Source organism: Castor canadensis, chromosome 4, assembly GCF_047511655.1.
Source record: "Castor canadensis chromosome 4, mCasCan1.hap1v2, whole genome shotgun sequence".
Lineage (NCBI taxonomy): Eukaryota > Metazoa > Chordata > Mammalia > Rodentia > Castoridae > Castor > Castor canadensis.
The window spans coordinates 158,762,337-158,776,090 of NC_133389.1; the positions used below are offsets into that span (position 1 = coordinate 158,762,337).

Sequence of the window (13,754 nt, forward strand, 5' to 3'; positions counted from 1 at the left end):
GTTCTTCTATTTAGTTTTTTGAGCTCTTTGTTTATTCTGGATATCAATCCCTATCTGCTGGGATTGATTAGCTGGCTAAGATTTTCTCCCATTGTATGGAATGTCTCTCAATTCTGGCAACTGTTTCTTTTGATGTGTCCAGTAAATAGCATTTTTAAAAGAGGTGTTTAAAAATTACTGAGATACTTCTGTACCACAAAATTCATGTACTTTAAGCTTATAGTTCAATTATTTTTCGTAATTTTACAGAGTTATGCAACTATCACAACAATCCATTTTTAGAACATCTCCATCATCACTTGCAGTCATTGCCATTCCCACATCTGGCCCAGATAACCACCAATATACTTTCTGTTTCTACTGGGTGCTTTGATAGCATTTCATAGAAGTGGAATCCTAAGTGCATGGCTTTTTGCATCTGGCTTCCTTCGTTTAGCATAATGTATTTGAGGTTTATCTACATCATTGCACCTACCAGTAGTTCATTCTTTTTATTGCTGAGTAGCATTCCATTGTGTAGCTCTATCACTGCCTTTATTCATTAGTTGATAGATATTAAGGTTGTTTCCACATTTTGTCTATTATGAACAGTGCTGCTGTGAACATTCACTTACAAATTTTTCTGTGGACACAGATTTTCAATTTCATTGGGTGTATAGCTACAAATAAAACTGTGGAGTTCTATGGCAAATTTATGCGTAATATTTTAAAAACTGGAAATATCACAAGGAAACTCCCTGTGTAGCTATCTTTATCTAAAACAAGCTAAAATGTCATATTTTTCGTTTTGTTTTCTCTTTTTTCTTCTACAAAATGGGAGAATAGGAGGGGGAACAAGTCCTGCCCAGGGGCTAGGACTGGCACCAGTGGGAGCGGGAAGATGATGGGGAAAGGAGGTAGGAGAGTAAATACAGTGCAAACAATGTGTACACATGTAGGTAAATGTAAAATGATACCTGTTGAAACTACTTCAAGAATAGGAAGGGGATAAAAGGGGAATGGTAGGGGGTGTGAATTCATGTTGATATATTTGATTCATTGTAAGAACCTGTGTAAATGCCACAATGTACTCCCACCCAGCATAATAAAAAAAAACCTACCAAGCTGGGTTTTTTTTATAAGCATGCAATATTGTACAGGGGGAATATCTTGTGATAATTATGCATGTGCTTATAATATTTTATTTAGATTTATCCCCTCCATTGTTCTCTCTTCTGCCCCCCTTTCATCTTTTTAAAACAATTTCAACAGGTTTTATTACTCTACTTTCATATATGAATACAAAATACATCTACCATATTTGCCTTTCTTCACCCTTTCCTTATGCCATCTCCACATTGGTACCATCACCAGAAAGGACCTGTTTTACCTTCCTGTCCTTCATTTTTTAAAGTGCGTATTGATAGTTCAAGGGGGCTTTGTTTTAGCATTTCAGACAGGTATATATCATTGTTTAATCAGATTAACCCCCCTCTTACTTACTCTCTTTCTGTTGCCCTGCCCCCCTAATATTCCACAGCTCACAGTGCGTTACATTATATTACCTTCATACACAGATGCACCATTTCAATACTTTTCACTCTCTCCCTCTCCCACCTCCCATGGTGCCTCAGACAGAACCACTAATACAATCTTGTTCTCTCTCTCTCTCTTTCTGTATACATTTATTTTATAGGTCTATCTTCCACATATGAGGTATAGCATATGACCTTTGGAGCCTGGCTTATTTCACTTAACATAATGTTCTCCATTTCCATCCACTTACCTGCAAATAGCATAATTTCTTTCTCCTTTATGGCTGAATAATACTGCATTTTGTGTGTGTGTGTGTGTGTGTGTATATATATATATATCACATTTTCTTAATCCATTCATCAGTTGTGGGGCATCTGGGCTATTTTCAAAGCTTGGCTATTGTAAATAGTGCTGCAGTAAACATTTTGAGTGCAAATGGCTCTATTGTATTCTGGTTCAACATTCCTTTGTGTATATGCCCAGGAGTGATACCACTGGATCATATGATAGTCCTATTTTTGGGATTTGATCAACCTACATGCTGCTTTCCATTATAGTTGTACTAGTTTACATTCCCACCAACAGTGTGCAAATATTCCCCTTTTCCCACATCCTGGCCAGCATTTGTTGTTGTTTTGTTATTAATGACAGCCATTCTGACTGGAGTGAGATGGACTCTCAGGTCATTTTGATTTGCATTTCCTTTATGGCCAAGGATATCAAGCATTTCTTCATATATTTATTGGCCATTTCTACTTTTTTTGAGTATTGTCTGCTCATTCATTTGCCCATTTATTCAATGTGTCACTGATTCTTTGCAGGGTTAATTTTTTGAGTTTTCTGTATATTCTAGTTATTAATCCCATGACAGATTACAGCTGGTAAAAATTTTCTCCCATTCTGTGACTATCTCTCCAGTCTGGTAATTGTTTCCTTTTCTGTGCAGAAGCTTTTTAGTTTGATGCAGTTCCATTTGCAAGCCTGTAGTTTAATTGCTGAGCTATTGGATTTCTATTAATAAAACCATTACCTATGCCTATATGATCCAGTGTATTCCCTATTTTTTTCCCGCAGTAATTTCAGTTTTAGTTCTTTCCTTAAGATCCTTAATCCACTTTGAATTGATGCTGTGCAAGGTGAGAGACTGGGATCTAATTTCTGTCATCTGCAGGTAGATACCTACTTTTCCCAGCAGCATTGATTGAAGATGCTATTTTTTCTCCAACACATACTTTGGGCTCCTTGGTGGACAGTCAAATGGCTGTAGTTGTGTAGATTTGTATCAGGTCCTTCTATTGTATTCTATTGGTCTTCATGTCTTTTATTGTGCTAGAACCATGCTATTTTTATTATGGTGGCTCTGTAGTGTAGTTTGAAGTCAGGCATTGTGGTACCTCCAGCATTTCTCTTTTGGTCTTTTGTGCTTTCATATGAACTTTAGGACTTATTTTTCTATCTCAGTAAAGAATGTCATTGGAATTTTGATAGGTATTGCATTGAACTTATAGATTGCTTTCACTAATACAGCCATTTTCACAATATTGATTCCAAGCTGTTTTTCAAAATGTCTGCAACATTTACATTCCCCTAGCAACATATGAGGGTGTGTGCCTCTATATCCTTGGGAACATTTTTTACTGTTTTTTTTATTGTGGCCATCATGGGTGTGAAGTGAGATCTGAATGTGGTTTTACTTTTTGCTGATGACTAATACTGTTAAGTATAAGTATATTTTCATGTACTTATTATAAGATATTCAAAGATATTCTTTGATGAAATATCTACTCAAATCTTTTCCACATTTCAGCTAGGTTGTCTTATTTCAGTTTTAAGGGTTCTTTTTATATGTTCTAGATATAAATCTCTATTGAAAAGTGATTCACAGATATTTCTTCCCAGTGTCTGGCTTGCCTTTCCATTTGATAATGTTTATGATCTACTTCTATCTGGCACCAGAACCAGAATAATTAAGCACAATATTTTTCAAAGATTTCTTAAGATTAATGAAAACATGGTGTCATATAAACACAACTTTTTTTACCAAGATATTATTATGTTGTACTTTCAAACATATGGCATCTTACTGTCCCAGGCCAATGGTAGAACTAAAAAAGTTGAACTCATAGAGCAGAAAGCAGAATTGTGGCTATCAGAGGCTGGGGAGGAGGTTGGATGGAAAAGGGAAACTGTTGTTTCAAAAGTTACAAAATTTCAAGTCAAGTAGAGGAATAAGCTTCAGAGATTTATTGCACAGAAGGGTCATATTTTAATTATAACAAAAATAATGCATTGTATATTTTCCAAAGTTACTCAAAGAGTAGGTTCAAAATGCCTTCACAGGCAAAATGATAGCTATATGAGGTGATGGAATTATTTATTCACTTGATTTAATCACTCTACAATGTAAACTTACATAAAAACATCTCATTGTACACCACAAACATACCTATACACAATTATTACTTGTCAATTAAAAACAAAATAAAATTTAAAATCAATGTGGGAGGAATCCTTTAAGGATAACCAGTCTAACCTCCTGTCATCAGCAAATGCAGAAATATTAACTACATAACACTTCAACAATTGGGAGCTTAGTGGAGCTCATTTCATTTTTAGGTAACTCTGTTTGGTGGAATGTCCTTATTATATTTAACCATTTTTTCTGTAGTTTCTATGTTCTTGCATTAGTTTCTTTAAACTACAGTATAACAAACTTAGTGGTATAAAACACTACACATTTATTATCTCAAAATTTCTTTAGGGAGAAATCCAGGCACAACTTAGCTGAGGTTTCTGCTTCAGGGTCTTATCAGGCTGAGATCAGGGTGTCAGCATAGGCTGTAGTCTCCTCACAGGCTTGAATAGAGAAAGATAAACTGACAACTCCCTCAGATTGTTGACAGAATTCATCTCCTTGTAGTTATAAGACTGAGGTCTTTGAGGTTTTGTTGGATATTGACTGGAGACTGTTCTCTGTTCCTAGAGCCTGCCCACAATTCATTTCCTATGGCTTGTTCCATAGGCTACATCACAACATAGCAGCTTACTTCTTCAAAGCCAGAAGAGAATTTACGGAGAGACATTCCAGTCTACTAATTCAGAATCCTTATAATGTCGTGTAACCACAGGATTGACATCCCATTACTTTAGCAATATTCTGTTGGTTGTAAGCAAGTCACAATTCCTTCTTACACTCAAGAAAATGACTAAGAGTGTAAACACCATCAGATGGGAATCAAGCATAGCTCCCCTAAATTTGCCTGCACAGTCTTTTTGAAGATATACAGACTCTTCCCATATTGGTTATCCACTCACTTGAATTTCTGCAATTTCTTCCTAACTAATAAATCTACATTCAGCCTTGCCTTATCCTAATTTATATATGTACTGTTACCAAAATATCTTAAGTGCCCATGGACTAAAGAAACAGTGATCTACAATCAATACCATTTTACATGGTAAAATAGGCATAGGATAATTGTTGTGGATGTTCCCATTGTAAGGGAGGATATAGGAAGCGCCACAAGTACTCAAGTTATAGAGTACTTGCCTAGCATGTGCAAGGTATTGGGTTCAGTCCCTAGTACTGAGGAAAGGGGGATGAGGAAATGGGAGAACTGGGTCCATAGCAGTTCTGATACTAAACTGGAAAAATGTTAGATCTTTCCCATGGCTCTTGGCTCTACTTTAAACAAAACCCTTAAGTTTCTTAGATGTTACACACACAAAATAATTATATAATATACAGATAATAGTAGACAATATATAATAGATATATACTTGAATCACACTCTCAAAATCTTTAGACAGCCTTTTCTATGATTAAACACTGTTCTGAATTATGACCTTAGATTACTTTGAAGTCTTAACAAAAGACCTTATAGCTTCACCCTTGGCTTGATCTTCAGACCATGCTTTTGCAGCAGCTTCCCAGATTTTATGCTTGCTTTGCAACCATTTCTTAACTTTAGTATAATTTGCTTTTCTACAAAGGCTTAGAATTTTCAGCAACATCAAGCCCCCCATTTTATTAGTCTTTAAAAGTTCTTCTTTTAGCTCCCATCTCTTCTCTCCTAATTTACTGTAGTCAGCAAGAAGAAATCAGAGGGCATCTCCAACACTTTATTTGGACATTTTCTTTGTTAGACCATCCCAATTTGTTAGGACTTAAAAAAAAACTTTCCACATCATTGCAAGCAAACTTCTGCCTCTATATAACAAGGATCCCCCTCCTCCTATTTCCAACAGCTTGCTCCTTACTTCCCCCTAAGCCTCACCAGCAACTTCTTCAAGGTTCAGAAGTTTTATTCACAAACTGTGTATAGACATATACACTTTAAAAACACATACACATATATTTCTAAAAGTTTTTACTGATTCTACCAACCTTAGGGCCCTATAGTCATTCCCAAAGTTTAAGGTCTCACATAGGCATCAAAATCTGTCTTAGCTGCCAATTACTATATAACAAACTATTCTACACTTTAACGCTTAAAAAAGATATTTATTGTCTCACATAGTTTGAAGATCATGAATTCAGAACCACCTGAGTGGTTGTGGCTCATGACCTCAAGATGTTGGCCAGGGCTGCCGTCATGTGAAGGCTTGACTGGCTGGAGGACCTGCTTTCCAGCTCACTCAGATGGCTGTTGAAGAGGACTCAGTTCTTCACCTTCAGGGCTTCTATGCAGGGCTGCACATGACATGAAAGCTGGCTTCTTCCAAAACAAGAGAGTATGCAAGAAAGAGATGGAGCAACCAAGGTGGAGGCATCAGTATCTTCAACAATCTAATCTCTGAAGTGAAATACCATTACTTCTATTCCATTCTATGGATCACGCCAGGCAACCATTGTACAGTGTGACAGGTGACTACATTGGGTGTGAATACCAGGAGGCAGGGATCATTAGGAGCTCTCTTGGAAGCCAGCTACAACAAACAATAATGATGCTTAAAGTCACTATTATTATATATTACAATGATTTTGACTAAATTTTTTTCAGTCAATTATTGAATATTCCCCCCTTACAGTTTCTGTTTTATACATATTCCAAAAAGGTTAAATTTAATTTAACATAAGAATAAGTAATCTCTTACTTCAAGTGCTAAGCTTGTAGCTAACACTAAAAAATACCATAAAAACAAACTCAAGTTGAAATCTTGAGGTCATAAAATATCTTCAAGCTTATATTTCTTATATAATTTTTCTTAGCCATTATAAGCATTAGAAATTCCAAATATAAACAGCAAATAATGTTTCTTTTCTCCAAAAAATGAAATTGTAATGATTCTATTCTGATTTGCCCACAAAAACAAAGCCAACTAAAATGCTCAAAATTACTCTTTGTGGAAGAACATTGTTTTATTTATTGTTCTCTGACATTACCACATTCAAGCATCTACACATCTATGCATTTCTTGAAACACATATGTACACAGCCTTCCCATCCACAGCACACATACACCCACATGTGTGAAATAGACACGAATCAGTAGCACTTTAGAAAAACGAGTTCGCTCTTCTCTGCCTAGCTACAGTCTCTAGTTGCCATGGAAATTAGGCACAAGATAGGCCTTTCAGACAATGCTAGTGTCAATGTGTCTTTATTGGAGGAGTTCTTGTATTTATTATAAACGAAGAGAACTTTAATAACAAAGCAATGCAGACATTCTAGCAACCAAAGCTGTCTACTTATAGTAAACAAATCCAATTCATCAAGGCTTTTGTTCAGACCTTGACCAAACTAAATAATCACTCTTCCCTGATGTTTCCAATCAGTAAACAAGTAGCTAGTTTTTTTAAATTAATGTGAGATTTCATCTTTAATTACAACATGCATGGACTTAATTTGTGCTTCATTAAGTACTGCACAGGGTCAAGACTTATTTCCACAGTTCTCTGCCTCCACAGATTATGTGTTACTTCAGAATGCTAATTTGCCTTTGATGCTCTCTTCTCTCATCTTCTAACACTCTGTTAATAACTTGGTTTTCCAAAGACATTGTTGCTTGGAAAACAGATTAAGGCAATTCTTACCTTTTCTAAATCTTCTTCTCATCATAATGTACTATGTATTCTATGCACATGATTTTGTATAATGGTAATTATTTAGATGTTAGAATATTGAGAAATAAGTGAAACTCATCCATGAGTCCATCAGGTATATGTAAGGATCATTGTCTTTTTGTATGTGTGCTTCTCTGAATTATTTTTACATACATCACTTAGAAGAAATGTTTTATTGATATTCTTTCATCGTTCATAAAATTTTAACTTTTTCTACCAACATTAGTGGTGGAACGAACCTGTCTACCACATCATACAATGCGCTTCCCACACACAACTTTTACCCACCCACGAAAATTTTTCTGTCACATATTTGTTAGTTAATTAAAATCACTTTTCAGTTAATTATATCTGATAATGTGTTCTAAATATAATAAGATATTTAGTGTTCATTCTTACATCTTAGTAACTATTCCAACTAGTGATTATTCCAACCAGTAGAGTTCACCGAGTCTCTTCCAATACTAAGCAATCAAAATATGAATTTTTTCAGAAAATTTTGATGAGAGAGGTTATGGACATGTTTTTAGCCTCTGATTACAGCCTTGTATTCATGGAATCTTGATGTTCTGCAGCCTAACATTTGCTTAACTGACAAGCTCTGTTAGAAAGTAGTTAATGCCTACAGGACTTAGCTGTACAGTTAGTAATTATTTTCAGTTAAATAAACTTGGTGTGTAGGGAAAGATATAAATTTAGTCACTTGGTGCCCTCAGGCATGAAGTTGTCAACATATCATCCCAGTTATAATGTTCCCATAGAATAATTGTTTTGGATATTGGCCTTAAAGTGCAGGAATCCTGTATCACAGGTTTCTCTAGGGCAGTTGTCCTCCAATTTTCAGGGCATGTAAAGAACACCTAAGGATATTTTTTTAAGATAAACATTCCTGGCCCCCACCCTCAGAAATTCTGGTTTAGGAAATCTGGGCTAAAACTTAGGTGCCTGTATTTTTAGCATCCTCCCCCTTTCCTATTCTCCGTGGTGTTCTCATGGAAGTGGTCAATTGGCATTTTATATGCTGTAGGGATTTGAAATAATTTTTGGGATTCCCTAATCTACTTTAATAACTAGAAATACCTAGGGACTCTAAGGGATGGAGAAAGTAAAGGGTAAGTAGTAACTTCAGCTAGACTAAAGGGTATGAGGGGGAATAATTCTGTTGAACTGCTAATGTCTGAATTAATCACAGAAGCCTAGTCAAGAAAATAACAGTTTTCACGTGCTCTTATAATAAGTCAAGTGATTGTCATGAAGGTTTGAGGACCTAAAATTACACAGCTGGTAGCCAACCAACCTCTTACTTGGTCTTTTCTTTATAGATCCAAGACTAAAAAAGGAAAATCCCTATTATCTTAGGTATAAATAGTTTAGGTCATGCTTCTTTATGAAAGAGAAATGAAGTGAGCTTGAGGGAAGGGGAGAATAGAAAGCCTCTTAGGAAATGGGTAGAAATGAGAATAAAGGTTCTTACTTTCCCTTAAACTGGTCTTGAATGTGTAAATAAGTCAGGAGAAAACAAGTGGGACACTGAACATTTTGAGAAGCTATTAAAACTGGAGTTATTTAATGAGAGAAAGAGGAGAAAGGAGAGGGAGAGAGAGAGAGAGAGAGAGAGAGAGAGAGAGCTGAAAGGCAATACATTGACAACTGGCACACCAGGGTAAGCATGATAGAAAATTGAGGTTGGAGTGATGGTGGACACATCCAGATCATGCTGACCTTTTCAAGGAGCTTGCACTTCATTCTGACAATAATTGAATAACCTTCTGGAAACGCTGAGCAGGAGAATGAAGGAAAAAGAGAAGAAACAATACTTGAAGGAAGTAATTGCAATACTTCTGATGAGAGATGTTAGTAGCCAGGACTAGTGTGATATCCATAGGTAGGGATAATATGATGTGGTTGGAAGAGGAAATCTATGGGACTCTGTGATAGATTCAAACTTGACGTATATCTGATGTTTAAAGGGATTCTAGCTCTCTGGAAAAAAAGATAAGCTCTAGCATAGAGGGTATGAGAATTTAAAGTATTCAGAAAACTTCTCTCTATATAACTTCTGACTCAGTTAAATAATTTAGTATTATAGGAACTTATATGATTGAACTTCAACTTATATTTTGTTTCCAGCCTGGCAGTTGAAATATTAAAGATTGTGAGATTAAAAGGCAACATTGAATTTTTAAAAATTGTGTACAATGGCAATTGCCACTCAGCACATCAGACAATATTATTGATGAGGTTTGGAATAGCAAAATGTGACATGTGCTTTGATAAAAGTGTAGAAAGGCTATGAAAATGATGAGCAGACATGATTTGGGTTTCCATTTTTTTAAGATACCTAAGATGGTGTATTATGTTGAATAATTGCTTAATACTTGTTTGTATTTAACTGTGCAATCTACAGTAAGAAATACATTTGAATAATAACTCTTGACAAATGAGTAAAGTGAAACAAAAGTTTCACCAAATGTACAAAGGTGCTCTCTTCAATCCAGAAATTCTTATTTTGTCATTTATTACCTACCATTCATACTGAACCATATGTTCCCCAAGACAAATCATTGTATCACTTTAATCTTAGTCAGTTAGGACTGATGTAACAAAGTACTGTAGCCTGGATGACTTATAAACAACAGAAATTTATTTTTCACAATTATAGAGGCTGGGAATCTGAGATTAGGGTGCCAGATGGGTTATGATGCAGACTACTGCCTTCTTGTCATATCTTCATATGTGGGAAGAAAACCAGGATTCACTGGGGTCCTTTTTATAAGAAAATAAATCCCATTCATGATGACTTAATTACCTGCTGAAGCCCCTTCCCCAATATTATCATTTTAGGGGTTAGGATTTTAAAATATGAAATCTAAAGGACAAAACATTGCTCCTAAAATACCTAAGATGATATACTACACTTACTAATTGCTTAAAATTATTTTTAGTAGAATTAAATTATTACAAATAAAAGACTGTGATGTTTAAGCTAAGTAATAGAATTTCAGAACCTTGAGATTTTTAAAAATTAGTTTTGCTATCTTTTATAGCTATATAACTAGAATTTTCAAAATGATTTCATTTCCTCATAGTAAAATTGACTTGTTTAGCATTTTGCAATCTCCCTAGTTCTTTTATATAATATTTTCAAAAATGAAATTAAAATAACCCAATGCAGTAGACACGACAAAATCATTCCTGTTTCTACTAGAGTCAAACCTGATGGCTTAAGAAACTTCATGATCTGAAATCGTCTATTTTCATAGCTTTGACTCTCTTCATTGTCCATCATCTAAATTACCACCAACTGTTGCAATTACATGTGATCCCCCTCAACTCATAATTTTTAAATTGATAACCTTTTGCAGGCATTGTTCTAAGTGAAATGCCAGTTTGCCTTCCCGCCTGAACCTCAGCTTTGCCTAAGCACTTCTCACCCTCCTCAAAACTCTCTTAATGTTTCTACTTCCAGGAAATGTTTAGCAAAAGTGTAATTAATAAGATCAGTTAGGAGGACGTTAGAGTAAAGCAGACAAGAGATAAATGAATGAATAAATGAACAAATAAAAAAGTAGAGCTATAAGCCATATTGTGCTGCACCTTGGAAGCCTTGGTGCCTGTGTAATTATCTTCCTTCTGTCTTTGGGATCAGGGCTTCTCTCATGATACCTCCATGCCAAAGGTCCCGCTATGCCACCTACTTTGATGTTGCTGTTCTTCGCTGCCTACTCCAGCCCCATTGGTCTGAGGAGGGCACTCAGTGGTCGCTGATGTACTATCTACAAAGGCTACGACATATGCTGGAAGAAAAGCCAGAAAAGCCCCCAGAGCCAGATATTCCTCTCCTGCCCAGACCCAGGAGTAGCTCAATGGTGGCAGCAGCTCCCTCTCTAGTGAACACCCACAAAACCCAAGTAAGACAAATGAAGTCCATTGTCATTTGAGCTAACACTTTCAGCTGTAATACCTTCTCTTTTTCTTCCCATGCATCCAGCTCTTATGTATTCCAGTGGTGACTAGAGTGGGTTACTTTATTGCTAATCTTCCACCATTGGGCCCTTTTGCTCTTAATTTATCATTGAAAGAAGTACACCTCTTGCACACTAATTTAGTGTAAGCCATTGTTTTACCAGAATATAGAAAACTGGGTCATCTAGATAATCAAAGTAGTAGTCAATGAGAGTTATGACATGTAATCTGTCAATTACCGAAATCATAAAATATGTGGCACTGGCATTTTGCTGAATGTGATTTAATCTCTTTGCATAACTCTTCTCAGTGTCTCATTGTCACCATTAGGAATATTGCGTTCTGATATATAATCTTGTTATTTATTGTAGAGTTTTGGAGACATAAACTGACCATTCTGATGTGGTCACAGCCTATAAAAATTACTTTTTGATAAATGATATCTTGATATCAGCTGAACACTTATTCTTTCCTCCTTTTGCATTGATACCGCATGTTGACAATATAGAGAAAAGTTTGACTTTCAGGATGTTCCAGTTGTTTGGATAGGCTCAAATTTGAGTTGGCTAGGTCTGAAATTTTTTCTATATATTCTGAAAGTAAATGAGCAATATCAGAGTGAAAAAGAAACACATTGTTTTACTAGTAGATAATCTCTGCAAGGTAAAAACAAATTAATTAGAAAAACACTCTTTTTAAAATTTTTAGTAGCATAAATATATTACACAAATGGTTATATGATATTTACATACATGCATATAATGTACTTTGGTCAAATTCAACCCTTCTATATTACTCTTTTTTAGTTCCTTCCTCCTCCCCCGATAGTTTCTAGTGGGTTCATTATGCTATTTTTGCTAGAAAAACACTCCTTTAAAAATTTTAAAAGAAATATCATAGCCTCCCACTTTTCTTAGAATTTTGAATCTGGGACTATATAGCCACGGTACCAAAACTTGCAAACAGAAGTTACAATTAATATGAAATATATCTTTGCAGGAGCAGAATTTAGATTCTAAAAGTCCAGGTGTGCAAATTAAATAGTTAATAGATATCAAAACAATAGGCACATCCTTATTAAAAAGGTAACATCTCAAGAAGAATACTATTTCTGTTTCTATCCATAAATCCTTGGTCATTGCTTACATTTCTTGTTTGTTAAGGATCTCACTATGAAGTGTAATGAAGAGGAAAAATCTCTTAGTTCAGAGGCCTTTTCCAAGGTTTCATTGACCAATTTACGCAGATCTGCAGTGCCAGATCTTTCTTCAGACCTGGGCATGAACATCTTTAAAAAGGTGAGTAGAACTATTTATGCCTTTTTTATATTTTAGTAATTTAAAAAAATCAGTGTGGCATGAGGTCCTTTTGATTATGCTACAGTATGAGGTGGGGTGGGAAAGGGAGCCAAAGTCAGTTCTCAGGGATAACACTGGCTTATAGCATGGTCTCTAGTCCTCTGTGTGTGTGCTTGGCGTGGTGGGGTAGAGGGGTGAATGGGTGCTTCCTATGCTTAGTGTTCCACAGGGTTGTCAGGATGCTTAATCCTGATGATGTAATATAGTGGTGGACGTGGTTGTGTGGTGCCACGATGGTTACTTTCATTGGTATGGTTAAAGTCAGTTTATCAAACACTTTGTTTAAATACTTTTCACTTAATCCAATGAGATCTTTATCCTCCCTGTTTTGCACAGAAGAAATTAACACCTAGAAAATTCTGTTAGTTTGCAAAGATTGAGCCCAAATTTAAAAGTAGGTCTTTTAGCTAACTAGGTCATACTCTTCTGATTTTACCACCCCATTTTTCTTTACATTCAGATAACTCATCAAAAAGAAAATATGTGTAGACTCAGGTAGATGTAGTTACTTTGTTTTCACTTTTTCAAAATTATTAGCCTTATTATGTCAATGTAGAACACAAAGCATATTATTCATTTGTCTATGAGATCAGTTTTTTTGTTAAACAACCACTTATGTCTGCCTTCATTAGTAATGCAGTAGTAGCCAGCATAGTAAAATATGCCTGCAATCTCTGCTATGAAGGAGGCAAAGATGACAGAAACATGGTTTGAGGCCAGCCCCCAGTAAAAGCAGTAAAAGCATGAACTCTACCTGAAAAATAAACTAAAGCAAAAAGGTACAGATCAAATGGTACAGCACTTACCTGGCAAGCCCAAGGTCCTGACTTCAAACTCCAGTACTGCCA

General features: G+C 35.6%; 1 protein-coding gene across 5 annotated transcripts in view; it reads left to right on the top strand.

Annotated features, from left to right (window-relative positions):
• Positions 1-13,754, top strand: part of Unc80 (unc-80 homolog, NALCN channel complex subunit) — a 201,098-nt gene that overhangs the window by 16,952 nt on the left and 170,392 nt on the right. For all 5 annotated transcript variants that reach the window (XM_074071616.1, XM_074071619.1, XM_074071617.1 and 2 more), the window contains exons 8-9: positions 11,232-11,493; positions 12,712-12,846. In XM_074071616.1, the coding sequence (XP_073927717.1) occupies positions 11,232-11,493; positions 12,712-12,846 (397 nt within the window). The remainder of the gene's footprint in view (positions 1-11,231; positions 11,494-12,711; positions 12,847-13,754) is intronic.